At 42.4% G+C, this 27,289-nt stretch overlaps 6 protein-coding genes across 6 annotated transcripts; 3 read left to right on the top strand and 3 right to left on the bottom strand.

Moving 5' to 3' along the window:
* Positions 1-731: 731 nt before the first annotated feature.
* LOC109466234 (EMILIN-1-like) lies at positions 732-2,830 on the top strand. Its single transcript, XM_019763910.1, has 4 exons — positions 732-927; positions 1,182-1,682; positions 2,119-2,303; positions 2,694-2,830. The coding sequence occupies exons 1-4, from the start codon at positions 789-791 to the stop codon at positions 2,796-2,798; spliced, it is 930 nt and encodes a 309-aa protein (XP_019619469.1). The 5' UTR covers positions 732-788; the 3' UTR covers positions 2,799-2,830.
* A 625-nt stretch (positions 2,831-3,455) lies between these two features.
* On the bottom strand, positions 3,456-6,745 carry LOC109466227 (IQ calmodulin-binding motif-containing protein 1-like). Its single transcript, XM_019763898.1, has 6 exons — positions 6,576-6,745; positions 6,149-6,256; positions 4,892-5,929; positions 4,302-4,591; positions 3,865-3,966; positions 3,456-3,690 (listed from the first exon to the last, which is right to left on the bottom strand). Exons 1-6 carry the CDS (start codon positions 6,657-6,659, stop codon positions 3,540-3,542), a joined length of 1,773 nt encoding a protein of 590 aa, XP_019619457.1. The 5' UTR covers positions 6,660-6,745; the 3' UTR covers positions 3,456-3,539.
* Positions 6,746-7,118: 373 nt separating this feature from the next.
* Positions 7,119-15,443, top strand: LOC109466254 (histone deacetylase 6-like). The gene is made up of 17 exons (XM_019763933.1): positions 7,119-7,211; positions 7,661-8,597; positions 8,819-8,943; positions 9,244-9,713; positions 10,179-10,271; positions 10,621-10,759; positions 11,085-11,290; positions 11,449-11,533; positions 11,734-11,881; positions 12,386-12,551; positions 12,905-13,188; positions 13,483-13,627; positions 13,774-14,051; positions 14,310-14,377; positions 14,585-14,666; positions 15,002-15,168; positions 15,381-15,443. The coding sequence occupies exons 2-17, from the start codon at positions 7,732-7,734 to the stop codon at positions 15,428-15,430; spliced, it is 3,372 nt and encodes a 1,123-aa protein (XP_019619492.1). The 5' UTR covers positions 7,119-7,211; positions 7,661-7,731; the 3' UTR covers positions 15,431-15,443.
* LOC109466245 (vitamin K epoxide reductase complex subunit 1-like protein 1) lies at positions 15,216-17,425 on the bottom strand. The gene is made up of 3 exons (XM_019763921.1): positions 17,167-17,425; positions 16,688-16,797; positions 15,216-16,477 (listed from the first exon to the last, which is right to left on the bottom strand). Exons 1-3 carry the CDS (start codon positions 17,328-17,330, stop codon positions 16,290-16,292), a joined length of 462 nt encoding a protein of 153 aa, XP_019619480.1. The 5' UTR covers positions 17,331-17,425; the 3' UTR covers positions 15,216-16,289.
* Positions 17,426-17,820: 395 nt separating this feature from the next.
* LOC109468085 lies at positions 17,821-23,658 on the bottom strand. Its single transcript, XM_019766326.1, has 7 exons — positions 23,450-23,658; positions 22,880-22,993; positions 20,398-20,475; positions 19,922-20,037; positions 19,374-19,595; positions 18,723-18,992; positions 17,821-18,508 (listed from the first exon to the last, which is right to left on the bottom strand). Exons 1-7 carry the CDS (start codon positions 23,514-23,516, stop codon positions 18,365-18,367), a joined length of 1,011 nt encoding a protein of 336 aa, XP_019621885.1. The 5' UTR covers positions 23,517-23,658; the 3' UTR covers positions 17,821-18,364.
* Positions 21,315-22,862, top strand: LOC109468095. The gene is made up of 2 exons (XM_019766335.1): positions 21,315-21,896; positions 22,298-22,862. The coding sequence occupies exons 1-2, from the start codon at positions 21,517-21,519 to the stop codon at positions 22,494-22,496; spliced, it is 579 nt and encodes a 192-aa protein (XP_019621894.1). The 5' UTR covers positions 21,315-21,516; the 3' UTR covers positions 22,497-22,862.
* Positions 23,659-27,289: the final 3,631 nt, after the last annotated feature.

Below are 27,289 nucleotides of genomic sequence, written 5' to 3'. Positions count from 1 at the left end.
CACACACACACACACACACACACACACACACACACACACACACACGGTCAATGACCTTAGCCTGTGGATCTAACATGGTTCTAAAATTCGAACACCCCCCGCTGGCCCAGGCCGTGTTCCAGGCTGCACGGTCATTGACCTCAGCAAGAAAATGACTTCCAAAAGTTCGTTATTAAGTTATTTGAAATGGTCACCAAAATATTCCCTAGCTTTAGTCACCTTCCCAATCTACAAAAAACTACATTTCTATTAACACCTCCCAATTCATACATCTCGCAATATGTCGGCCATTTCATACTCCAGTGCACACAGAAAAGAAATCCCCCCCAAATAGAAACTATATCAAAAGTAGCATTAGCATTACTTATTATCATTTTTACTGTGTAGTATTTTATCATGTTCTTGCAGTTAGCCCTCGGACATGGATTTGCAATAAACTTTCTATGTTATTAGCATGCATTCTATCAATTGCAAAAAATCTTAAATGACAGAAAGCTTTCTATGATGTCTAGCTGAATACCTTAATGCAATAAGACATATAACCGTTAGGTTCTGAAACACCGACATAACTCTTCATCAGTGACCCATAAAGAAGGATGCAGAGTCTTGAGGCAGTCTTGTGATCGTCTTGTGACCTGCGGAGACAATTACAGTGTCATTTGCATCATAATTAAGGTATCTTACCTATAAATAGGCAGTTTGCCTTTATTCTTCAATCAGATGAAAGAAGTCCATCTCTTCACCTGTCTAAAGTTGACGGGACTGTCATTTTTCTTGAGAATACAATCATGAGGTCCTTACCGCCAGGTCTGTCCGTCCTAGCAGTTGTTTGGCTGGCGGGGCTTCTGCAGTTTCCGTGCGCAAGGTGTGGTGTTTTACAAAGGCACCGAAGTCTGGTCAAAGAGGACAATACCTTCTATTACAACGGTGAGTGTGAAAAATCTGTTACTTGTCACAGTTTTCCGTAATAAGAGAAGGCTTGGATCTAAATTATGTTACTCATTAATTTATTACAGTGCACTGGTGGTTTGAAAATCGTTTCCATCTTTGCTACATGGATATCTTTCTTTGTCACGTTTGAGTAAAACGTACTGAACCACGTTAGCCGTAGCTATATCAAGAAAAAAGATTTGCCTTTAACTAGCTTGAATAACGATTCCTCTCACTGTCTTTCTTGTTAGATGGAAAGGGAATACTTGACTTCGAAATCCGGGAAGAAGCGAACCCCGTATACCTGCCGGAAGCCGAGGAATCGACACTAGAACCAGCGCCTACAGAAGCAGAGCCAACCACGGCTGCGGTCCCCACGACCACGGCGGCGGCGCCCACAACCACTACCACCACCCAACAAGCGAACAGTACCACGACAAGCGCGGCTACAGGCAACACCACCACCGTACAACCACCTGTCAACTTTACCACGACACCATCGAACGCCACGACCGCCGCCCAGCCGCCTGCAAATGCGACCACCGCCGCCCAGCAAACGACGACGCCAACCTTGGGACCACCGCCTCCGCCCGTGCCCCCGAAGCCGGTCGGCCGGGTAGCCTTCTCCGTCGCGCGGCTAACGCCGTTTGGGCCCCTGAGGAGGGACACGGTCCTGCCGTTCGAACACATGTTCAGTAACGCCGGGGGAGGGTTCTGTATGCACACCAGTGTCTTCACTGCACCTGTATCAGGTAAGATAGGTTACTGACGGTCGTCAAATAGAAGCTACATTAAGCTGAGTCGCATTTCCGACCGGACAGCTTTCGGGAACGAAAAGCACGATATAAAAGACAACAAAACTCCAAAAAAGTTTAAAAGATAATCATGAGTACTACATGTATTTGTATATATTCCTGATAAGAATTATTGTTGATTTTTTTTTTCCGTTCATGCAAACGGCCCGACTGGGCCCCGGTTTGGTGACCTCAGCATTAGGCTTGCCATCCTCCTCCTACCAAGTGCACATATTACTCTCTTTATGTAGTTTGCCATACATTGTACCATGTGCAATTGTCGTGCAATAAAGTTCCATGTATTACCTCCTCAACCGAAGTCAAACTCATTTACACCTGGGCGGAATGAGGAAAGTTTTTTGCGTCCCCAATGACTACGTTTGTACACCTATAGGGACGTATCAGTTCTGGTGGAGCGGGCAGAAGCGGTCGGAGTGGAAGATGTACCTGGGGTTGTACAAGAACGGAGAGGAGATGGCGGGAGTGTACGAAGCAGACATCGACCCCGCCAGGTTCCCAAACCTCAACCCGCACACCGCCTCCAACACTGTCGTCATGCACCTGTACGAGAAAGACGAGGTTTGTCCAAACTTTATAAGAGTTTTGACCTGTTCTTATGTGACATTTTTTTGAACGTTCCAAACTGGTCAGCTGCGACTGTAGCCTCAAGCTAGGCCTTCCTACGGGAATACGGATCGTAGCATTAGGGAGAGTAAAATTGGCCAGCTCCTGGGGAGTCAGTCCGTGGAAGGTTGGTTCTTTCCCTCCTAGTCAAACCCCAAGGCAGCAAACTCTGCTGGCAAATATTCTCCAGCGTAGTTAGTCTGGTAGAGACTATGCCAATTGGACGAAAGTTGCACTTGGAAAGTTTTGCGAGTTATTGTGTCAATGCCATTTTCTCAGTGTGATAGATTTGTCAGTTTTCTACACCTGGATGCCTAATTTGTTGATTTTGCCATCTTCTCTCAGATGACAGTGGTGATAGCTGAGGGAGCGCAAACCTACAGCACGGAGTTCGGCAAATACACCAGCTTCTCCGGCGTCCTTCTTTTCCCAGACGACCCCGAAGCCTAGAAGTCCTCTGGTCACAGAACTTCTTGTCAGACAAAGCAATGCATATCCACCTGTGGTCGTATGGCTTAACTGCAAGGTTGATATTTTTGCCAGAAAGCAAACGAAAACGTGGTATTTTCCCTGCTTTAACGTAATGCGAGACATCGTTGAGATTAATGTCTGAAATAATGCTGGATAATGTATGAAGGGGTGCTTAGAGCTATATATAGTCACGTAATGAGATACTTAACCTCCATTTATGTATCATTTTTCAAATAAATTCGGCTGTCAATTTAGATCACATACGATGGCATATGGGACCAACGGTTTACTTTCTATAAATAAAGCTGTTGATTGCAAAGCTAGAAGATTGGTGTTTTTGTGTGTCTTTATATAGTTTATTGCCAGAGGGCATAATTACTATCTGTCACATGCCTGTCTACAAATGTCGCACACACGGGTGCAGAAGGTTTACCTATTTTCAGGACTCGGAATACAATCTTGAGATTGTCCATTTTTAACACCCTGTCCTTGGAAATAATAAGACTGACAAAAAGATTGATAACTGACAATGGTTGGTGTGTTTATTATGAAAAACATTACTATCTATACAACTTGTTCTGGATATGAAAAGACCATTGAGAAAACTATTCAATTCCACATAAATATCAACCACATGTTTAGATCTTCACTTATTTTATGACATTTAAAACTTTTGTAATAACAGTTCTGACTCTGCCACAAATTTTGTTGCAAAATATTTTAAAAGTTGTAAGCATTGTTTTCTTCCAAGTCATCTCGAAGGCTGCCATCTTGAAACTCGTCTCCCAGTTTCTGGTACCACTGCAGGTTCATGGCGCGCATGTGTTCAGCATGGGAGTGTCGAGCTTTGGCTGCAACAGGCACTGATTTGCTATAAACAGAAGAAAAAAACAACAACTTTTTGTTAATTAACTAGAGGTAGAACTTAATACTGGTACATTAATATCAACATTTCCAGCATCTGATAGTGCACTAATCTAATACTACCATTTTGATATATGAGATCCAACATAGATGTTCAGTGCATTTTGTAATGGTGACAAACCTTGAGAACAGTTGGATGTCCTCCTCAGTTGCCTCCGCAAGTTTAGGAGCAGCTATCATCATCTCAGCATCTGTATCCAGTGCAGCTAACAGTACTCTTCTCCTGTAGATATGGAGAAAAAATAAAGGTTTTGTTATTATACCTTTGTGAAAGAGGAACGTGCTAGTTATTGGTGGATGTGTGTGTGCATGTACATGTATGTATGTCAGGGTTTGACCTACTTGTCATGGTTGGAATTGTGATGATAATTGGTATGTTGGTTCGTCCTGTAACTGGCACTGTAGCAGAATTTTCATTTTGATATTTCCATGTCATTACACATAGAATATAAAGAAGAGAAACAGGGGTAAATGTTCAAGGCAACAATATCAAACTACATGTACATGTACTTGTACATGTACTTGTACATGTAAGATTGATTACTATTTTCTACCAACCGCTGGTCTGCCTTCAGCGACGCAGCTCTTCTCATCATGTGTGACTGAAGCACGGAGTGTGCATTCTCGTGTTGCTCTGTTAACTTTTCCCGCGAGATGCCGCGTACTGCGTGCATCTCTCGGTACTCGCGGATCTTTCCCTGGAGCTCCACTCTCCGCTCGTCGCTCAGCTGCTGCGAGAACATGAAGGACTCGTCCAGCTTTGCCCGCCGTCGTCTCTCCAGCCAGAGCCGTACCTGCCGCTGGATCAGGGACGCTGCACGGTACTGGACCCTGCTGTCTTTCTCCTTCTGTTGAGTTTAAAGTACAACATTTTCTGATTATAGCCAATTCAATCAACATACAATACACCTCAGCACAGCCTTCTATTGTTATATGCAAAACTGAAACATTAATTTATACTATAATCAAAGAGTCATACTTCCAGCTTAGGATTGGATAACTAGAAGTTTAAGCACAGAGGCCCTGATACTGATAAAATAAGATGTCCCTTTGAAGTTTGAAAAGCAGTAAAACGTAAAAGGAAATATTGTGATATCTTACTACAGTTGTGTGTATAACAGATGATTTGCTTTTCAAAATGTTTTTACCTGGAACTTCTTCCGAGAGTTGTGCCCTCTCCAGATCTTCTGTATCTTGACAGCAGCATTTTTCTGCTGCTGGCTGATGTGTTTGTTGACTTGCGGTGCAGGCAGTGACTCCATCAGGTACAGCTCCTTCCTACGGGCCTCTCGAAGGGCGCGCTGGCGACGAACGCGGAGTAGGTGCTTCAGCTCCGCCTGCTGCTTCTGCGCTGCCTGTTCTTTCTCCTTGTTTGCTCGCTTCTTCCTAAAACTCCTTTGTAGTGTCGACAGTGCCTTGTTAGCCTTCTTGAGTTGTGTCCTCATCCGGTACCCCCTGTACATCGCTTGAATCTTCCTTGCTGCGTCGTGCAGTTTCTGCGACTCGACTTGCTCTACAGTTCCTGCGTCGAGTACTCTAGTCAGTTCCCTCAGCTCTTTCTCAAATCCCTTCCCAGACCACTTACCCAGCAGCGGTCTCAAACCCTTAAATCTTGCGCAGAGGATTTCAACTATAGCTGGATGTGCTTCAGTCATGTCTAGGATAGTCCTTGTGGCTGATCGCCCTAACGTGCTGTCTGTGCTAGCTGAAAGTTTGTACACGAACTCATCCAAAAGGCTGAACAGGAATTTCTCCTCCATGGTCCGTAAGGCAGTGGGGTTGGCATGGACGGCGTTCTGAATGAGCGACATCACGCTACGCGACGTCTCAATGTCATCCGTCAGCAGCATCTGGAGGAGGTACTGGGAGTGAAGCAAGTGGCCAATCAGGGCTGGGATGGGGCTGATCAGCCAGCTGATGGAATCTAGAACACTGCGGAAGTCCTTCAGCAGCTGGAGTTTGATTAGTGAGGACACGTCCTCGATCTTGTCGTAGCGTACCTGGATCCTACGCGACAGGATCAGGAGGTTGTCCGTGGCCGACGGTAGCGTGAGGTCGTAGAACTCGTTGGTTTCCGGAGGGTCAAGTCCGGCGCAGCAGGTACTGAGGATCTGGGAGAGTTTGACAGCTGTGGCCCAGCCTCCATGGATGGTGGAGAAGTCCTGCTTCAGTACCAGGACCAGAACCTAACAAGAAATAAACATCAGAGTCAGGGGGATTAGTAAGTACATTTATTGTCAATTAGCTTAAATTATTTACAAACAATTATGTGAATGTCAGAGCAATTCAGGACTCAATTTCCAGGGCCCTGCTATTCTAAATCAACCATTATTATCAGTTTATGAGCATGAACTTGATTTAAGTAGAATATTGTACAAAGACAAATACTGAGTACTGTACTCTACCTGTAGTAAGTCGTAGGTCCAGATGTCCAGACGAATCTTGCGTGCGTTCGGACTCCCAGCCGGGGCCATATCCAGGATGTCCCGCAACTCCAGCAGTAATACTGGCACCTGCAACGGGGCAGCTCATATCATTACTGGATTATAGACTTGTCTTTGTAAATCTGTTTTAAATTGTGTATGTCAGTGTCTTTGCAACGTAAAAAGCCTTGCATTGCATTTGTCTCTATGGATCCAATGGTACATGTTGGAAAGCAGCATGGTTTACGGAAAAGCCTGACGTGCTAGCCAGCCCAGGTACACAGGCAGGCTGCTGAGGCACCCAGCCTTTTCCGTAAACCCGCAGTATGTCCAGTAAGCGTCTACCATCTCATCTAGATCTGGAGACAACAGACACTGTGACAAAAACTATGTGAGTTAGAAACTTTACCTTCTTGTCAGGTGAATCGGCAACTTCTGCCGCGAGTTTGAGGATCCTGCCGGGGTCATAGTCTCCCAGTATCTCAGCCGCCATCGTTGGGAACTGGAATATTTTCAATACAGCCGCCTAGCTTCAACAAGATGGGGGAGGGGGGGAAGTTATACGGAGACTGTTCTTACATTAAGTTCGACAAGGTTTACTACGATTTAGGATGAGTTGTTAAACGTTAGGCACAATGATACCAAAGACAGTCACACTTGGAGTGAGAAAACAGTCATAACTTATTTCTACCGAACGTTTGACAACATTTGGGCGCCATGATCGAGCTTTGGTGTTACCCAGCGACAGTTGGACTAACTCATTAAGAAAAAGGGGTGTAGGTGATGCAAACATATGAAAAATTAAAACGCTTCTCACATACTCATGACACAAGACTATTTTAACATTTTGATAATCTATATCTCTAGTCTGTAATAAATTCTTATCCTTACTGTGTGTCTTCTTTTCAATCCTAAGTCAAATAATGAGTACAATTCTCCCTTTTCTTGAATGCACTAATCCAAATAGGTCAGAGTTGAAAAGTTCGTTTTGGCGCCCGAGTGTGAAACTGTTTCCGGAATGGACTGCAGATAAAAGTGAAAACAGGTAGTCCAGATGACATTTTCAACAGCCTTTGCTTATTGTTTAGTCAACTTTTAAGATATTGAAACGCCAAAGCTTGTAACGGACTAATTGTTGATGTTGTGTGTGTGTTGTTTTGGAAAAGTGGGGTGGGCCCTGGATGGGCGTGGTCATTCATTCATGGACTTGGCCCCTTGGGCAAAGTTTACGCGATATGAGTATGTTCACATTAGAATATGGTGCGCAGTGCTACATTGTAGTATTTGCCTTTTATCAGCAACTTCACTGAAAAGTATGACAATGTGTGTGTGTGTTTGTGTGTGTGTCTGTCTGTTTGTTTGTTTGTTTGTTTGTTTGTTTGTTTGTTTATTCGTGTGCGTGTGTTTGTATGTGCACGCATACCTGAGCATGTACATTGCATTAGAGTTGCAACTGTAAGTTCACTTCAATGACTGTGTATTACAATATTTCAGATATTTCCATCACTCCATCCAACTTGTGGTAGCATGTGGTAAAACAACTTTGCTAGCAAACACCAAATATCATGGAAGGGGCTGTGCAACCACCACCAGTTAGTGTGCAACCCATGGAAGAAGCTGTGCAACCACCGCCAGATACTGTGCAACCTCAGTTGCCACCCAAAGATAAAGAAACATCATCAAGAGATGACGATACAGCCTCATATGTGCTTCCCGTCAACAGAACTGACCCAGCCATGGCAATTCTTACTCACCCTCCAGCAGACACTCCAGAACTGGACAGCACTTCTCGGGAAGACAATGCAGCAATTTCCACAAGTGAAACTGCTGACGTGCAACTCGTGTCAAAGGTAGAAGACCCCCAAGTAACTCCAACAGTAAGTGTGGAGAACGCTGACCAAATCACTGTCCCCACATCAGACAATCAGTCGACCACAGAAAGTTCTGAGAAGACATCAGAGGCAAGTGATATTCCTCCATCTGTGCCAGAAAACGTTCCCCACAATCCCACCCTTCCTCCTGCAAGCGATGGTTCCAGTATTGGTGATGTCACATCAAATCAGAATGAAGGCGACGATTTCCAAAATGACGACAACAGAAAGCAGCAGAAGAAAACTGGAAAAAAGGGCAGAAAAAAGAAGAACGTTACTCCCACAGGGGCTGGGAGGGGCGGGGGAAATCATCAGTCACTTCAAGAAGCAATGAAGAAAGGAAGGAAGGCAAGAAAGGCTGAAGCAGAATTTGACCTCCCAGACTTGAGTGGACTCAGCCTGGAGGAGAGGGTCGTACCAACAGGGACGGGGGTGGTGTTCGATGAGAGAATGGCTGATTATCACTGTCTGTGGGAGGACCTGAGTGACTGTAAGGCTGAACGGCCAACAAGGTTCACTGAGACGCTGAAATTACTGCGACAGAGAGGCTTGGTGGACAGGTAAGAAACAACTTATAATGCTTTGCCTACAGTACTTGTGTCAAGGATAATTTTGAAAATTGAACAGTGCAACACATTGGCACATTTCTTGATGATTTTGATTCAACAATAATGTTGACTCCTAGTTGTTTTAGGTACATGTATTTACATACTCTCCATGAAATGAGGTGATTCTGAAAACTTACATATAGATACTTTAACATTCTTCCACTGTTCTTTAGATGTGTGGCCATCCCCTCCCGCCCTGCCACTAGAGACGAGATCCTGAGTATCCACTCCGAAGATCTCCTGGGGAAGCTGGAGAGCAGTGTTACTATGGAAATGGACCAGCTAAGGCAGCTCTCAGGTATCCATTACTACCTATCACTGTAAACCCTGAAGGAGCCTCCTGATAATATCAGTGATACATCAATTCATTGTAATGTTTTTGATCATCAAAGGAAAGGTGGGCACTTATTTTTTTGTACCCACTCATATAGCCCTGGGCTCCTCTCACAAATGATCACAACTGTTATAAAGATAAGCTTTCCAATGAAATACAATATGATATGATTATTGAAGTAACAATGGAGATTGGCCAAACTTCCAAACAAGTTTCCCAGGTTTTTGACGAGTAAATTTAACAGTCATATTTGCCCTCTTGCAGAGACTTTTGAAGATGTAGCCATACACCCCAAGTCTTTTGACTCTGCCCTTCTGTCCTCTGGCTGTGCCCTTCAACTTATGGACCAAGTTCTCACCGGGAAAGTACGCAACGGAATGGCCGTTGTACGTCCGCCCGGTCATCACGCTGACCGCGACGCATCCTGCGGCTACTGCCTCTTCAACACCGTCGCTATCGCTGCCAAACAAGCGTTGACCAAGTACGGCTTGGACAGGGTCCTGATTGTTGACTGGGATGTCCACTTCGGGAACGGAACCCAGGACCTTTTCTACGACGATCCGCGGGTTCTCTTCTTCTCTATACACAGATACGAGCACACAGAGTACTGGCCACACATGGAGAGGGCCAACTACAACTTTGTTGGGAGGGGGGCAGGTAAAGGCTACAACGTGAACGTGCCATGGAACAAGACGGGGCTGGGAGATCCAGACTACATCGCTGCATTTCAGCAGGTATGTGTTGAACTTTGGTACATATTTTGAGCTGCTTGAATCTAAACTCTTAACTCTTGACTCTAAACAGGGTTTGAAATACTGGGTAACCTAAGCCAAAAGTAAGGTTGATCATCAATATTTCAGGTTGCCACAAGCCATAAGCCAGGCCACCTGTAAACTTTAAGGTACTATTTAGTTGTTCACATATGCTGGCCAAGGCAAGACACTGTGGTTTATTTCAGATTAGCAGTAACTTTTGCACCAAAAACCTGGCTTCCCACACAGAAATAATGACTTGGGTGGCGAGAGTTGGTATTTCAAACCCTGCTAAAGGTACTCATCAAATTCATGAAATACTCATGAATCAGACTAAATTTGATCAATAGCAAAATAGATCTGATGAAAATGATTGATTCAATGTGAAAATGATTATGTTTAAGCTATGATGCTTTGATGCAGTACTTGCGTATGTTATCCCTGTAGGTTCTAATGCCCATGGCGTATGAATTTGCGCCCCAGCTCGTGCTGGTTTCCGCTGGGTTTGACTCAGCGGCAGGAGACCGTATGGGAGACATGGTCACATCTCCTGTCTGCTATGCTCATTTACTGCACATGCTCACAGGTAGAGTTAACTTCAACTCATAACAATGAAAGCACTGAAACAGCCACAAAAACCACAATAGCATTTCTGAGGAAAGATATGTTCTACAATTGGAATCTGATCATATATAATTAGTTTCGTTCAAATCTCACCTTCATTTTCTGAAATAAGTAAAGAAACAACAGTAAAAGACATGTAGATTACATGTCTGACAGTCAGAATTTTTGGTCTGACGTCAAATGTTAGTTTTGAATTCTTGTGGCTTGTTTCGGGCTTTCAGACTAGTTTCACTTCTTCACAAATGTTGCTTGTGTATGTGTCTAGGTCCTTATGCCCATGACGTATGAGTTCGACCCTCAGTTGGTTCTGGTATCGGCTGGTTTTGACTCAGCTGCCGGTGATCCAAAAGGAGAAATGAACACCACCCCGGCTGCTTATGCACACCTCCTACACATGCTGAAAGGTACTGCAGCATGGTTAGGCCCACTCTGATGTAGGGCTGTGTACTAATACACTGTACCTCCTGTAGAATTGTTAGAGTATACAGGTCTGGACCTGAACCCAAAGTACTTACTTGTATGGTACGTGTAGTTTGTATATTACAGTGTTTTCTACAAATGTATGTCTGCTCAATTTTATATGAAAACTATAGTATTCCAATATACTGGTTGCTAAAGCATAAATGTCATTCCACTTTTTGACAATAACATATAGATTTTTATAATACATTATATCTAAATTATGTGTACACCAAAAGCAAATCCTTATTATATTGTTGTTTATTACAGGTCTTGCTGAGGGCAAAGTTTGTGCCATCATGGAGGGAGGGTACAACATACAGACGTTGTCGGAGTGTGTAGCCATGTGTGTGGAAACTCTGTTGGGAGACCCCTGTCCGCCCCTCCCCCCACTTCACCCTGACCCCAGCTCCATGGAGACATTACTGAATGTCCTCGGGGTTCACCGTAAAAGTTGGAAATGCTTCCAGTACCAGGTAAGCTTTGATCTTGAAAAACTTATAACTTTTGCATTAGGATAAGATGTAGAAAGTTTTTGATACCTATGTTTTGCAGTGTTCTTTGTAGGAAGGATTGTTGAATCCTTATGACCAAGTTGAATTTGAGATATTGCTGACTGATTTCACTGTTATAGGTTTCAAAAGATACTTTGACCAGTGAGGAAGGCCAGCTTCCACAAACATCTGAAGACGTGGCCCACTGGAGATCTGTTGAAAGGGGTATGTTTTCACCAAGATATTCTAATACTTCTACCAATATAAACTTTGGAAACTTTGATCAATTACGTCTCCATTAATATCAATCATATAGTATTATCTCTCTTTTGAAAGATTATTTGTTACCCTTCACAATGATACCATACATGTATCTGTCCTGATCCTTCAGTACATGAATGCCACCTTGTGTCTGTTTGCTTTAGGCACCTGTGCATCAGGACGTGAGGTGGGTCTGGTGTATGATGAGGCTATGACAAACCATGTAAACATCTGGTTCCCTGGCCACCCTGAACAGCCATACAGGATACGCAGGATCATGCAGGCACTGGACAGGCACAGGCTACAGGACAGGTCAGGATAAACTTTTCCATTGTGGAAATAGGAACCAAGTTCACCTCATTTACATATACCTCATTTTCCCAATCCCTACCCCTCTTCCTTGTACTTTTGGGCTCAGGGCTCAGGAATGAAATACTAGTAGATGTTGTGAAAGCATTTCAGTACTATGGACAGATATTCAATTTCAGTACCATGGACATGTGTTCCATTTCAGTACCATGGACAGGGGTTCACTTTCAGTACCCTGAAAAGATACTATATTTTAGTACCATGGACAGGTGTTCCAATTCTGTACCATGGACACGTGTTCCATTTCAGTACCATGGACAGGTGTTCTATTTCAGTATCATGGACAGGTGTTCCATTTGAGTACCATGGACAGGTGTTCCATTTGAGTACCATGGAAAGATATTCCATTTCAGTACCATGGACAAGTGTTCTATTTCAGTATCATGGACATCTGTTTCATTCCAGTACCATGGACAGGTGTTCTCAAAGTCTCACTTTTTCCACCAGGTGTGTTAAGTTGGAGTCCAGACTGGCTACAGAAGAAGAGCTGTTGTACCTGCACACGTCTGAACACCTGCAGCTGATGCAGGAGACAGCTGAGATGACACCACGACAGTTGAACCGAACACAGGCAGACTTCAACTCCATCTTTCTGTGTAACGAGACATACAAGGTGAGAATAGGCATGTGTGAGGAAAGTCAATACCTATGCACTTAGAACAATACTCAGAAAAACAGAGTGTAGCTAGCTACAGAGCTACAGTGAGTTAACTCTTACATTAAAATTCAGAGTACTGACATGCACTCTGAACTTAATTCATACTCCTTTATTAATTCTTAAAGCACAAATTATGTAGTTAAGTTATGTCCTTGGCATCTTTACAACATGGATGTTGTTGTTTTCCCAGTGCTCATTATAGAACTGACATTTCTGAACCTACTTTAGAGGGTTCTTAAGAAGAATAGAGCAAGATTTTATGACATAACTCAGGTAACGTGTGACCCAACTTTCCCTTTTCCTCCCAGTGTGCCTGTCTAGCGGCAGGGTGTTCCATGAACGCCGTGGAGTCCGTGGTCACCGGGAGTGTACGCAGTGCCGTCGCTGTGGTCCGACCCCCGGGTCATCACGCCGAGGTGGACAAACCGTGCGGCTTCTGCATCTTCAACAGCGCGGCGCTGGCAGCACGCTACGCACAGAGGAGGCTGGGGGTGGGCAGGGTCCTGATACTGGACTGGGATATCCACCATGGTAACGGCACACAACACATGTTTGAGGAGGACCCAACAGTGCTCTACATTTCTATACACAGGCAAGTATAACAACGGCGCTCTGTCTATTCTCAACCATCTTTTTGGTGACATAATTAGATCCTTTTCCATGGAAAGATATACATGATACAGTAAACAAAGTGTATCATGTACCAGGTAGTAATAGTAAGCCTCATCTTTTGTTTTGTGTACGATGTAAATGAGAAACTATGTAAATTTGTTCATGCTTGTTTCAGAATCATATACGTAGCACAATAATGTAGCACTTGTACTTCAACATACTACTCTGGAACATGTCTTCAGTTGTGTCACTGAATGAATCTTTTGTATTCCAGGTTTGACAATGGAACATTTTTCCCTGGGAGTCCTGATGCAGACTGTACAGTGGTGGGGAGCGGCCCGGGGGAGGGGTTCACTGTCAACGTGCCCTGGAGCAGGGGGGGCATGGGGGACCCTGAGTACATGGCTGCTTTTCAACAGGTCAGGAACACAACTGGGTTATTACATTTACTGAAGGAAAACATTGTTTTTGCTCAGTTTCTCTTCTTCTCCTGTTCCAAACAGTCAAATATTCCTTTTTGTATTTAACCTACAGTGCATTGAATTGTATGTTTTCTGTACTCCAGGTTGTGATGCCAATAGCGTACGAATATTCTCCCGAGCTGGTGATCGTATCAGCGGGATTTGACGCGGCGAGGGGGGACCCCCTGGGACACTGTGACGTCACCCCCTCCGGCTACGCACACATGACCCACATGCTGAGCAGCCTGGCAGGGGGGCGGGTCGTACTACTGCTGGAGGGGGGGTACAACCTGTCCTCCATCTCCGAGTCTATGTCGGAATGTACCAAAATCTTCCTGGGGGACCCTTGTCCTCCATTTGAGTACTCCCCTCCATGTGAAGAGTAAGTATATCCATAACTAGTTCTCTACAGTCTCACATTCTACTTACATGTAGAATATACCAAATTTTTCTATCTACTGTTTACAACTTATGCCAAATTATTTTTTTTCTTACTGTCCAGCAGCTTTACAATGTATGTAGGCGTTTATTTATCTTTCTCTACATGAGCATTCCTCTAGATTTCTCTCCCCAATTTCTGTGAATATCATTTGGAGTTTTTAAGTGATGAAAATTCTTCTTATTAATACTTGTCCTCCAGGGCAGTGAAGTCAATTTTGAGCACCCTCCATGTTCACCAGAAGTACTGGAGAAGTCTGGCATTCCAAGGTAAAATCAGCTCTGCTTGGTGCTTGGTTGGTGGGTCCTGATGTAGATGGCCTGCTGTCTATTCGTACAGTATACTTTTTGATGTTTAGTATTTTCGGTCCCGAAATGTGCAAATGCTACATATTATGATTCAATGTTTATATGGTGTTAGAGTTTTGAAATTTTATGACATTTTTGGTAACATTGATGGAATTTCTATCTTTTCAGTTGATGTAGGGACCAACGACAGTGGCAGTGATGATAGTAGTAACAACTCTGGTACTGCTGGCACAGAGATAGAACCTAACAGGTATATATCATCAGTATTTACTTTGTACCCAACACTAGAATACCCTCTGTCAAAGGATATCACTACAAGCTATTAGGCTTTTATCATCTGTGTAGTAGTATGATTTTGATTTCCTACAAAATCTATTTGGATCATTACCACACTTTTCTTCCTCCATTGTTGAAAGAATAATCAAACAACAGTATACTTATTTTCACTGACCTGTCTACATGCATGTATATGAGCACTTCTTGTTTTCATTTCATATTCTCTTTTGATGTTGTATCTTCTTGTATTTTGTTACCTAGCAGTATCATAATTATAATTGAACTATTTTACTTTTGCCTGTTTTTCAGACCAGAATCAACAGACCTTGATCTTAAGATGGAACAGCTCAGTATTTCTGGGGAAGGAAAGGACAATCAGAATACGGCTGAGGTGATCGAAGAGAAGAGACCAGAAGAGACGGAGGGTGATACAGCAGCGCCTCCTATCCATGATCATCTACAACTGCAGCCCTCAGGTATGTAGAATGTTTTATGAATGAAATAAACATGTAGCAGGGCCCATACAAATGCACATTTTTTTTCTTTCTCAGTTATCATACATGTACAATGTATTTAAACATTTAAGGTAGTAGAAAAATAGATGATACATGTAATGCAGTAATAAGTCTGTTACAGCTTCTAAGTCAGTAAAAAAACAATCTTTGACCAAATCTTGTTTTACTTACAGACAACATTGCTGGTCAAGATCAACTAGCATCACATTCACCTCCAGAGTAAGAGAATCATCTACAATGTACCTTAGAAGTAGCTGCTATCAACAGATTCGAGAATGCATCTCAAGATAAGGTCATCATCTACCTCTGGAGGCAGTGCAAATTAGCGCTAGGCTTAGAAATCATTGATGTACCTCATTAGGCTAGTTGGAATTATGGCTTTTTTATAAATGAATATGGTAAAAACATTTGAATGTGTCCAAAGGATTGTAGTGGCATATATGTTAAAGGTGTCTATGTAATTGTTGAAATGACATTTGTGGTTATGTTATATCATTATACATTCAGTTTTGTTTGTTTTGTTTTTTTTTTTTTCATGGAATTCTCAAATCGTCCTGCTGGCCACTAGCAGTTTTGGAACTTGACATGTAGTAGATCCACCATTAATTTAAGCATATAACCTGTGCAAATGATTTTATTGTATAATATTTATACATTGTACGTATATTTTGATAGGAGAAAACAAAACTTTAATCAACACTAAAGCATTGTATCCTTATCTAATGTCTTATCTAACGTTTATCTAAAGTCAAACGTTTTGCGACTACAATCACCCTCATCCCATATAACCAGTGAACAAATAGAAATTCATACTTCTTGTGCCACCATTGAAACATTTGTAAACATATCTTAACAACTGGAGACTTCTACATGTATTTTTGTTTGCACCTACAATGTAATAAAATAATGATTTCTTTAAAGAATGGTAACGTTACATATATGTTTGATTTTCTCAATTTTCCACATGGCTCTCTTGGTCCTGAACCCTATAATACATAGCATAAACTTAACCTTGATACCTTACTCCTACAATACTGTACTTGGCACTATGCACTACATGTAAGCATTACAAATCTTTAGGTTCATAATGCAGCAAATGTTTGATAGTTGACAAACATGATGGCAAAGTTGATCAGGTACGTGGAGATGCAGACCACACAGGTGTCCTGTAGAATGAAGTACAGAACGTACGCCAGCCATACACATCCTAGACATGATAGTACTGACGTGTAGAATAGCAGATGAACACACAGGGAGCCACCGACATATCCTGGGGAGGGAAGCACAGTTAGAGACATTGTACCGAAGTTTAAATCATGTTGCAGGTACAAAATGTATGTACTGTAATAATAATAAGAAATAGTGTGAATTTAATACCGCACTTAACCTCCAAGCAGATCATTCGCCTTACTGGCTGGATACCAGGCTAAGCATGATCATCAACATTTTATAGGGTCATCTTAGCACACTTTTAACCTACCAAGCACAAGTTGCAGCACATAGAAGATGATTCCCAGTACACTGTTAGGCTGAATCAGGATGCTGTCCTCCCCCACAATGTGTTGGAGTAGTCCAAACCCTTTGCCATAGCTGTAGTGTACAAACAAAATAAGTACAAAATTAAACATAATTAACAAAGTTTACGTTTTTCTCTTCAGAAATAAAAGAATTGTGACAGAAATATCTAACGTACATCATATCAATTACGTTCATAGTTATGTAGTTTATGAGACCAAGGACATTTAATATACAGAATAATGTCCTTGATAAGACTATTATTCTTGTAATGATCACATTGTCATTGTTGCCATACATTGTACCCAGTACAACTGTCGACCAATAAAGATCATTCTTTCAAATAAAGCCTTCTACATCACTGCCCAACTGTGGTGTGGTGTTCTGAATACGTACGTCTGTTTCTCCGCCCCTCCCCCTTATCCCAACTGTATGCAAACTTACTATGAACTGAAGGCCTTGGTACAGCTCACACGGTCGCTGAAGTCACACAGCGCCACGTAGCTCTTGTTTTTCTCCTTCTCCAACTCCACGTGTAAAGCGTAGATAGACAAAATGATTCCTACAACACAGAGGCTAGCGTGGAGGGATAGAAACTCGACGATCATGGTGTCACCAAGTGTAGAACTGACAGTACCGAGCTGAGCTGACTGACTGAAGCATCACGAAACCTGGAAGTAACCCGGAAGTACTGGACGATACTACTCACTTCACAGGGGTGTGTACTGAAGTATCAGGGAACCTGGAAGCAACCAGGAAGTACTGGGACAATACTTCTCGCTTCACAGGGGTGTTTTTGTCAGTTTCGAAGTAGTATTAAAGTGAATTTGATCAGAAAGTATGTCTATTAAACACGAGTTTATACTAATATATTGTAACGTTACATAACGGCTGTACATGTTAAACGTACAGAAGAGAAAACTTGCGAACGATGTACTGTGTTGGTGTACACATTATTCAGACAGTGGTATAATCTATACCCACATGGTGTTCTGATGCTAGATATTTGAACTGGAGTTACTGGACATTGAATTTAATTAAATTTATATGCAACATTAATTACCTTTCCAATCTGGAAGAATACAATACATATGGAAGCTGTTTGCACAAACCATTGGCAATCTTTATTCAAACACAAACTCTGAAAGTAAATCCACAGAACTCATCAAGCCATCCATTCCAGTGGGGCTTTTTTATTATAAACACCGTTTCCATACCATATTTGACATACATAATTCATCTCAAAAGACGTTTATAAAAGACTCCATCACAAGCAATGTTTTACTTCATCACCTAAAAGCATGAGCACTGATGATTACATAAAAAATCAAATGGGCTGAAATGAAGTATTTATGGCTACATCATCAAACTTATGATGTGGTTTGCTGCTCTCAAAAGTAGCAATCAAGAAGCAAGTGTCATACTATGACAAGTTAATGATTTATTACAACCGAAAGGAAATGTGCGACAGCGACGTTAGTTCAATTTAGTCTCTACAGTATCCATCTTTCTATCTATCTGAGTCTACCATTAATGCCATCAATGCTATCCTCATTGTCTCATAAAATGATTTTCCTATAATTTCACGGACAACACAAGTATTTGACTCCGTGAAAACTCAGAGCAAGAGCTCAGAGGAGATCTAGCAGGAGAGCACGGTGTTGGAGCCGTCCCACTTGCAGGGTTTTTCCGGGCGGTCCCGCTGCAGAACGTCCTCGCCGTCAAACTTCTTCTGGGAGCGAGAGCAGATGACAACTTCTCCGTCGTCGGCAACTTTGCAGCGCACCTACCGGAAAATGAAAACACTGCAGCGTCAGTTGGAGGGTTTGGGTCATGAATGAAATTCTATCCCAAAATATAACACAGATCTTCAACTGCGGCCCTTCAATCATTTTACAACCACTTTTCCAAACAACCTACCCCATACATCCTTCCTAGTTAGCCTGATAAAAGTATTAAGCCAAGACACATCACATGAGAGTCACAAGAAAATCTATCACCTTCTCTTCATAAGTTTTTTTGATGGGGAATGGCTCCTCCACGTCTGTCTCCCCCTCTAGTTCTGGTCTCTCCTCTGCACCCTCCACCCATGTGATCTCGGCCTCGGGTCCCTCGGGCTCCCCGGCCTCCGGATGAACCTCGGGCTCGCCTGTGACCTCGGGCTGCTGCGGGTGCCCTCGGCAGTGGTAGTCCAACATCAGGCCGCTGTCGTCACAGTTCAGAGAATCTTCGGTCACCGGATCGTTGGAGTCCGGACAGAAAACGGCGATCTGGACATGGTTCAAGAGAAAAACAAAGTACAATATTTATGTGCGTGCTTTGTGTTATCAGGGCACGCACACCACGCATTACAGGCACTGCACTTTGGCTAGAGACCAATTTGTTACTACTCTACTAGCCAAAGAACTAGCCCTAATTGATGAACAACCAATTAAATACAGATAAGGCTTACAACATGAACAATTATAATTTTGAAATATCAATTTTTTTTGCAATAAAAGAAATGCAACTACTAGTAAACATACGTACATTGTACATCTAGAACAATCTAACAGAAGAAGAAAGCACACAAAGAAAGACAGAGAAAATTGTGATCATATTTTACTGCGTCTAAACGGAGAGAAACTCGCGTGTGGACACCCGTGACTGACCTGTAGCGGCCGGAACAGGCAGTCCACGCGGCGGTCGAACACCTTGACCAGCCCGCCGAAGCCGGTGGGTTGTACCGGTGCCCCGGGACAGGTGCGCACCCCCTCCTCCACCGTACAGTTCCCGGACACCTGTGTGGTCTCCTCCTGGTCGTCTTGTTTACGGAAGGTTGTGCAGTTGTAGGTTCCCGCCTCCCAGTCCCACACACACTTGGTGGACTGAACCTGCCATCAGAAGTCACCTCATTAGGTCATAACGGTTGCATGTGAGTCCCAAATATGTAATGTATAAAAAAAGATTCACATAGGAAAGCGTTGGGTGCTATAAAAGTGTGGTAGGCTTACAGTAATCTCTAAGCAGATCTTGGGGTGGAAAATCTTTACGTTTTCTGACCCGCCGGGGCGGCCAACATTTGCTTTGGGTCTCGACTCTGGTCATAAAGGATGGTCATTAACACAGTCCTTTTGACAGTAAATCTAACATAAACAGACCATGAAAAATAACTGTTAGGACATTTTTAGTCTAGTAAGTCACGTTTTCCCACACTTACCCTGACGGTGGAGGTAGTATTGCCGGTACAGTTGGGTGTCAGGTTGTTCCAGTCTAAACTACATCCAAACGATCCGGCGCTCGTGTGGACGAAAACGCTGGCACCGTCCAAAAAGTCTGCGGATAATGTGGAAAAGTACCATCAAGATATTTAAATAATTCTGGTGCTCCCTATACTCGATCTGATTTTGTTCCTCATAATCTTACAATGTCTTATATATAGCCCTGCATTGCTGCAACAGTCGCAACGGCTTAGCCTGATTGCCAAACCTATTTTAGCTCCCGAGTCCTACATCCCCTCCGCAAAGGATGCTAAAATAGTAACCAGGCTAGCCAAGGCTATCTTAGAGTTCAGTAATAGTACTGTTTTACTACATATATATCAGTCTGTCTGTTTTGTTTTCTATGTCAATTCTTTTTATGCTATAGATTTTCTAACAAATTCTCTGGTAGCGTTGTTGAAATAGTATGACCTACCGTCGGTAGAGTTGCGGTCCAGCCCTGGCAACCCGCCCAGTCCTGAGAACACCTCACTCCACGTCTGGCTGAAGAGAGCTGTCAGACGACATGTGGACATAGTTAGACATGGTCAGATACAGCCAGGCAAGATTCACTCAACTATCAGGGTATATGTATGCTACAAACATGAACATACATATTATACTGGACATGATAATCAAGTTTCACATTTTTTGAAGTTGCTCTGCCAAAATGACATAAAGTCACATTTACATGCATATCCCTGGTAGTGTGAACATCCCTTTTAGTTCACCAACATGCACATGTACAGAAGTACAATAAACGCCAATTAACCATATGCCGTGTCAAGGTCCAAAGTCTAACTGTAATCTCCCAGCAGGTCTTTCGGTAGCCAAGACAGCAGCCAATAGGCAAGGCAGTATCCAACGGCTGCGGGCTACCGAATGACCTACATGTACCTGTCATATGATAAGATAACAGTACTTGTACCCTACACCAACATGTCGGACTTACAAGCTACTACATCACGAGAATCGACGCGATTCGCCGAAGACTTTGTATTTCTAGCTGAGATGAAGAATTTTATTCTCTCGCAAGTAAACCCTGAAGAAAACGGCGCTGAGTTAGCGGAAATAACCGATGCCATGAAGGGAACGTTTTACGAGCTGAGTGACGGGAGGAAAATACAGTGTTTCTTTCCAAATGGGAAACACAGACTTCAGGAATGTTCGTCGAAAGGTAGGTTTGTTTTGATCTGCGAACTCTAAACGGGAGGTAGAGGGGCGATTGAAGAAAGTTTTTGTTACGTCAGGGGTGTTATAAGTTTATACAGGCAAAGCAAACTTATCCTAATTACAAGAAGCTTCCAGTGACCATGACCTTCTAGTGAACTTTGTCCGATCGATCACCCCCATTCAAACAACGACTCACGTTTCATGCGTAACATCTGCACGTCTACAATGAATTACCTAACGCTATATGTACTACGATTAAGCTCACTAAAATGTCTGGAACTTTGAAAGATACCGTACATGTAATGCACTACGCCTTGCGTTTGGCAATTAATCTCTCGATATGAATACATGATGAAGAGATTCCTAAAATCTAAGTCCAGAAATGTTTTCATTTGTTTTGGTTGCCTTTATTTTACTTTTTCCATTCTTTGCTACCTTACCTGCAGAGTTCGTTTCTGACCCAACAACATTTTTTTTTTATTTTCACAAGTATTTTTTCTCAAAATCTTTCTATCTAGAATGGTTATTTGTGGGGTTCCTGGGAAGAAAACTACCGAGTGAAGACATCCCCACTGAAGTAGAAAGGTCGGTGTGGGAGAAAAACACCGGACTGATCACACAACTACAGACACACCGGGACATCCTGGCCTACTGCTCGGCGGAGAGAGAGGCTGGCGGGGACTGGGGGAACCTTATCCTCATGGCCCGCCAGGAGGCGCTGCTGCACTGGCGACAGTTGGAAATGCACAGCGGCACGGTCAGGTCGGCGGATTTGATTTGATTTGATTTATTAGGCTTTATGTATAAAAATTATATACAGCCAGGACTTCTCAACTAGCCGAATGTTATTTTAAAGGACTAACTCTGATATCTGGACAATATACAATAAGAACAGTTACAATGCTCATTCAAATATAGATTTGTGGATCATATGATATGTTATTATTTGGGGGATTTGAAACTTCTGATCCAGTCCTTAAATGTTTGTTTGTTTGTTTGTTTGTTTGTTTGTTTGTTTGTTTGTTTGTTTAAAATATACCCAACGCTGCCTGTAACTGTTGCAGTGATAGTTATTTGAATAATTGCATTGTCGCAAATCCTTTAGTTCCAAGGGGCACATTTTTTTCTTAAAAACCAATTATTCTCTTTCACACCCTCTCCAGGGATCTGTCTCCCCGGTATTACAGAGAAGTGCGGATCCACTGCGGCCTACTGCGCCACTGGGAGCGGACTGACGGCTTCCTGCATGAACGGACCATCTTCCTCGACTACAGCGACTTCTCAACCAACGGGAAAATCAACAGGACCGAAAAATACTGGGAAATGGACGATACAGAACCCGAACAACCAGAGGGCGAGTAGGGATTATGAAGAGGACATGGACTAGCGTATTGAACACATTGCCGCGAGTGAACACATACAATGTATGTGGAGCGAACAAGGGGATAAAAGTTGACCTTTCGGACAATCATCTATTTTACAAATCGTGCACATTGTAAACGACCTTCTGCAGTACCATAGAAAGCCTCTAGCCGAATCTGTCCTTGTATCTACCTACATACTAAATGTCATGACCATACATTGATAACTGTTTGGGTTTCACAAACACACACACAGAAATCCAAAGACGTAATCGTCTTGTCGAACATTTAAAAAACAGACGTCCACCAAGCCGCTCAGTACTATTCATCCTAGTAAGTGAAAGTAATGTGCCCTGAAAGTAGTAAAAATTTCTAACCACTCACCTGACATCCTGTCCCAGAAGCCTTGACCGAAAGGGCTGAAGCCCGAGCCAGGAGAAAAGATGCTGGGACGTCCCTGGTCCTGGTCCGAAGTTAGGTCGTCATCTTGGAAACGACCTGTTCGAAAGACGTTAGTTCATTCAATCATTTATTCAATTCATTGTGTCCTGCCTTGAAATGGCTCCATGTAAAGCCGTATACTTTTGAAGAGATTTACTATTTGATAATGTAATGTTTACAGGAAAACGACGCAGAATTATAATATCTACTGGACCAACACTGGTCGTGAGAGGTCAACATTTGGATTCAGACATTTCTTTTAGATCTTCTGACGCGATCTATTTTTCCTCTCAACTTCAAGTTTGTACATACGTAGTTTTATCATTTTCAGTGCAGCGCTTTTGAATCATTGCAACACTGATAGAAAATTATACATTGAAAAGCTCCATCTACATAAAGAATAATAATGCGGAATAAATCGGTATGAAACAAACAAATAGTCGTACACGATAACCTATCAAACAAGTAAGAGACATCAAAGAGCAAAGTGCATCATGCAAAATCTGTACTCACGCCAAAAACTGCCCGGCCAGGCTTGTGCGACCACAAGAAAACAGCACAACAAGAGCACGGTCTTCATCCTGCACCGTTACTTCTCCAAGTAGACACAAGAAAGCAAACTTTAAGAGTTTGGGGCGAGCGGCTACGGCTAGAAGTTCGGCTGGACGCGGTGCTGTGTGTTGAGCTGACCTGCCCGGGTTTCTGGCACCGTCACTTCGATCACAGCCGGTATTTATAGACCAGTCGGTATCACCATGGATACGGGGGTCGTGTGCCCCGACCTTCTGGAGAAACCCTGGCACGGAAATCTCGCTGACAGAAGCAGAAAAACAGGAAGTCAGAACGAGCTGTTTTTTTAACAGATCACCAAAGCTTCTGAGAAAGCAAAGCTACAAATCTGTCAAGAAATCTGCGACTTCGGAGTTAATTCAAATTATATTTGAGCTTTTATCAGATTTTGACAGTCCGATTTATTTGACAGTCCGAAGATCAAACCGCTGTAAGAGTACAGATGAATCCAACCAGGTTTTATGCAATCAATAACTTACATGTACATCAATAACCATAATAATAATTTATTACCATACAAGCAAGTGTCTTAGCCTGGGTTTTCAGGTGCATGCTAGTGGGATAGCAACTTTTATTAGCGAGTTTGCGGAATGTCGTCATTTCGACCAGTATTCGCTATTTCTGTTCCAAATACTGATTTAAGATAAAAACGTTAACAACTGTCAAATATATGCGCGAAATAAATGGCTTTTCAGGCGCTCGTGGAATATACCCAAAGCCTGTACCCAAGACTATCATTATAGAATCTCTCGCATGAAGTTTAACCCAGTCGTGTACCCATATGAATTACAATTATTCTTGTACTTTAACATTCTTGTCCCTATACTGCGATCGTTTTAGCAAACTCATTTTTTCCTGCCACAAAACACCGAGTTCCTTTTCCATCATTTATTACAGCATTACATACAGCTTGAAACATCTCTTCATGACTCACACCCCTGAAATGTCGCGATATTTACCGCGCGATTCTCGGCTTCTCGCCCTGAGAAAACATCAGCCTAGTGAGAAATTTGCTGACTTGTCTGTTTGAGGTAAGTTGCAGCGGGGACGGAGTTGGCGGTTTGCCGACACGCGGTGAAGGTCACCCGGCACTACCAGGCACAACAAGCCACAAACTGGGACACCCGCGTGTTTTGGAGAGAACGGTGGGTTTCAGTCAGACCACGGAGTGAGTCATCGTGTCTGTGATTCCGATAGGCTGTCGGGATGATGTGATTATCTCCTGGCGGTACCAGGAGGACCCTGTGCCTGGCACCGTTCGAAAAACAGGAGTTCTTAAGATATCATGGATCTTCACGCAGATGTGTGGCGTCATCTTGTGCGCTATTTCATTGAACCGTTCGCTCGTTCGATGCCTAAATATGAGGGCAGTTCAAATTCCCCTGACCCTCATTTGGATATACCGTAGGCTTCAATTGCGTATTTATGATAACACAAACCTTACTATGCCTAATATTGATCATGGACTAAGTGAAATTTGTCGTTTTGAGTTTCGCTCCTTTAATTATATAAGTTTATGGGATTTAGTCTAGACAATAAAAATAAGTATTTAACCTATATATAGATGTTTATATCGTTATTTCATATTTACATGTGCTTCCTAATCTCCGAGCAGATTCGGTGGGGCCGGGCAAGGAGACTTTATCCTTTATGTTGGCCGCCTGCATCCATCGCCCCACGATCGTTGGATACAGGCGGCCAATAGATACAGACGTCGTTAAAAATATAAAAGTCTCCTTGCCCCACCGAATCTGCTTGGAGATTACAGTTTCCGACGACGAGCATAAGTGAGTCATTTGAAATCGTTTTTGTGCAGCCCTGATGTAAAAGTATGAGGCATGCGTACGATAAAATTACGGTAGCAAAGGAAACAAAGAAAAAAGAAAGGATTCCACAGAACTGGACATGACTTTGAGCTTTGTGCATTAAGTACTACTAACAATGCATTGCATAACCATGGCTTAGTCTTTATTTTAAATGTATATCCTTCAACTAGACACCTTCTAGGTGTATGTAACGTTACCTTACAAAAATAGCGTGGGTGCTCGCAGTATACATGTATATAAAAATATACGAGAAATATTCTAAAATTACTTTGAAGAGCTTACAATGTTTTCTTTCAATTTGCACTAAGTCTTGTTTCACTTCAGTCTAGAAGACCATGTACTTAAATTTAATAAAACTTACTTAATGTACTTAATTTTAATATACTGAAGTTTCTCTGATAAATAAAATACATGTAAAAAGGACCAAATCACATAACACATATGGTATACATCATATACATCACTTGGACCTAAACAACTAAATTTTCCTTATATCCTAGTAGACGTTAATAATATACATGTATATGGCTACTTTCTATAGACATAGTACAAATGCAACAAGGGAAATCGTAGATTTCAAACCTCCGGTTTTTTTTGTGTTCTATTGGTTTAGGTTATTTGTTTGTGTGTAGTATGAAAGTTATGTGCGTAATATGTTTGTATGTGTTTGATGGCTACTGACGGTTGGTTCGGTATGGACTGTTGATTAACGTGTCTCACAGTCTGACAGCCTGCACCGTCACCCGCGCCATTACCCCCGCCGTCATCCCGCGCCGTCATTGCTGCGCCGTCACCCAAAATTTTTATCGGAACCAGACACCCCTCTGTTTGACCCCTTTTGAATGCTAAGACCCAAAACTGCAACCGCCCCATTCCTTAACAACATGGTAATTACCATTTTCAGCATGGCGGGGGTGTCCGGAGCACTTAAAAACCTTTTATTTCGACGCCCATAAACACATATGCAATTAAACAAAAACGTTCTGCATCATCTGCAGCCCAATAGCAATACGTATACCGAACCACAGACAAATCCGTCCAGCCGATCGCGAGAAACAGCTGCTGACAGAAATGTTTCGAACCATAGTAAAACCTCCTCGCGGAAGGATATCTCCTTCCCCGGAGGTAACAAGCCCTACCTAATACAGAGGTACAGTTGATCATTTTAAGTACTTTTTACAGATTTTCATTTTTTTTTCAAAGGCTCCTGCAACTGATATATTGCTTTCCGTAATGAATCAGATGCTGCTTACACTTACACAAAATAGACAAAGAACATCAAATTGATGTAGAAAATCTTAATTTAGAAAGTAAAAGTCCTTTTCCTTTTCAAAATTTATCTGAAACAACATTTTACCCCAAGTAATTAGTTGGTTACTGTAAAGTTAACAATCAAGTGTTGTAAAGTAAACAAGTTAATCCAGCATTCTCTTTCAATGGTTTGCATAACAAAAGGATCAGTCGAATTTTAGCCAAACAGTTTGTCTCAGAATGTTATATACCACACATCAAGGTTAATTTCTTTCCATCTATGAATCACTTTTATAACTTTCTAACTTCTTTGTTGATCTAAAAAAAAATGTCATGCATGGTAGGGTGACTGTGGAGATTGCAACTTGTCCGTAACATTTATTATTTTTGTTCCTTTTTATCTAGTTTCGCTATAACTATAGTATAAGCTCCTTGGTTCAACTGAATATGGAGTCAACTGCATAGGTTTTTTGTTTTGCAAATGTTCTTGTAACTTATAAAAGAATAAAAATTGTCTTTGATTTTCTTTTCAGTCATTTAGATAATATTCAAGTGCAAGTGTGAATCTGAGTGTATTACTGTACCAACAACGAATCAAATGAACTGGGTATCACTCACTCCTGTCCATTGTTTTGCCCGATTTGATGCAAACTACAAATCAGGGCTCAAAGTACTGAGGGTGCACCAAAAATTGGAGCTGTACACC

This window comes from Branchiostoma belcheri, unplaced genomic scaffold (genome assembly GCF_001625305.1).
Source record: "Branchiostoma belcheri isolate BF01 breed outbred unplaced genomic scaffold, Haploidv18h27 scaffold1, whole genome shotgun sequence".
Lineage (NCBI taxonomy): Eukaryota > Metazoa > Chordata > Leptocardii > Amphioxiformes > Branchiostomatidae > Branchiostoma > Branchiostoma belcheri.
The sequence above is the reverse complement of the archived record's forward strand: the minus strand, read 5'-3'. Positions and strand labels throughout refer to the sequence as shown.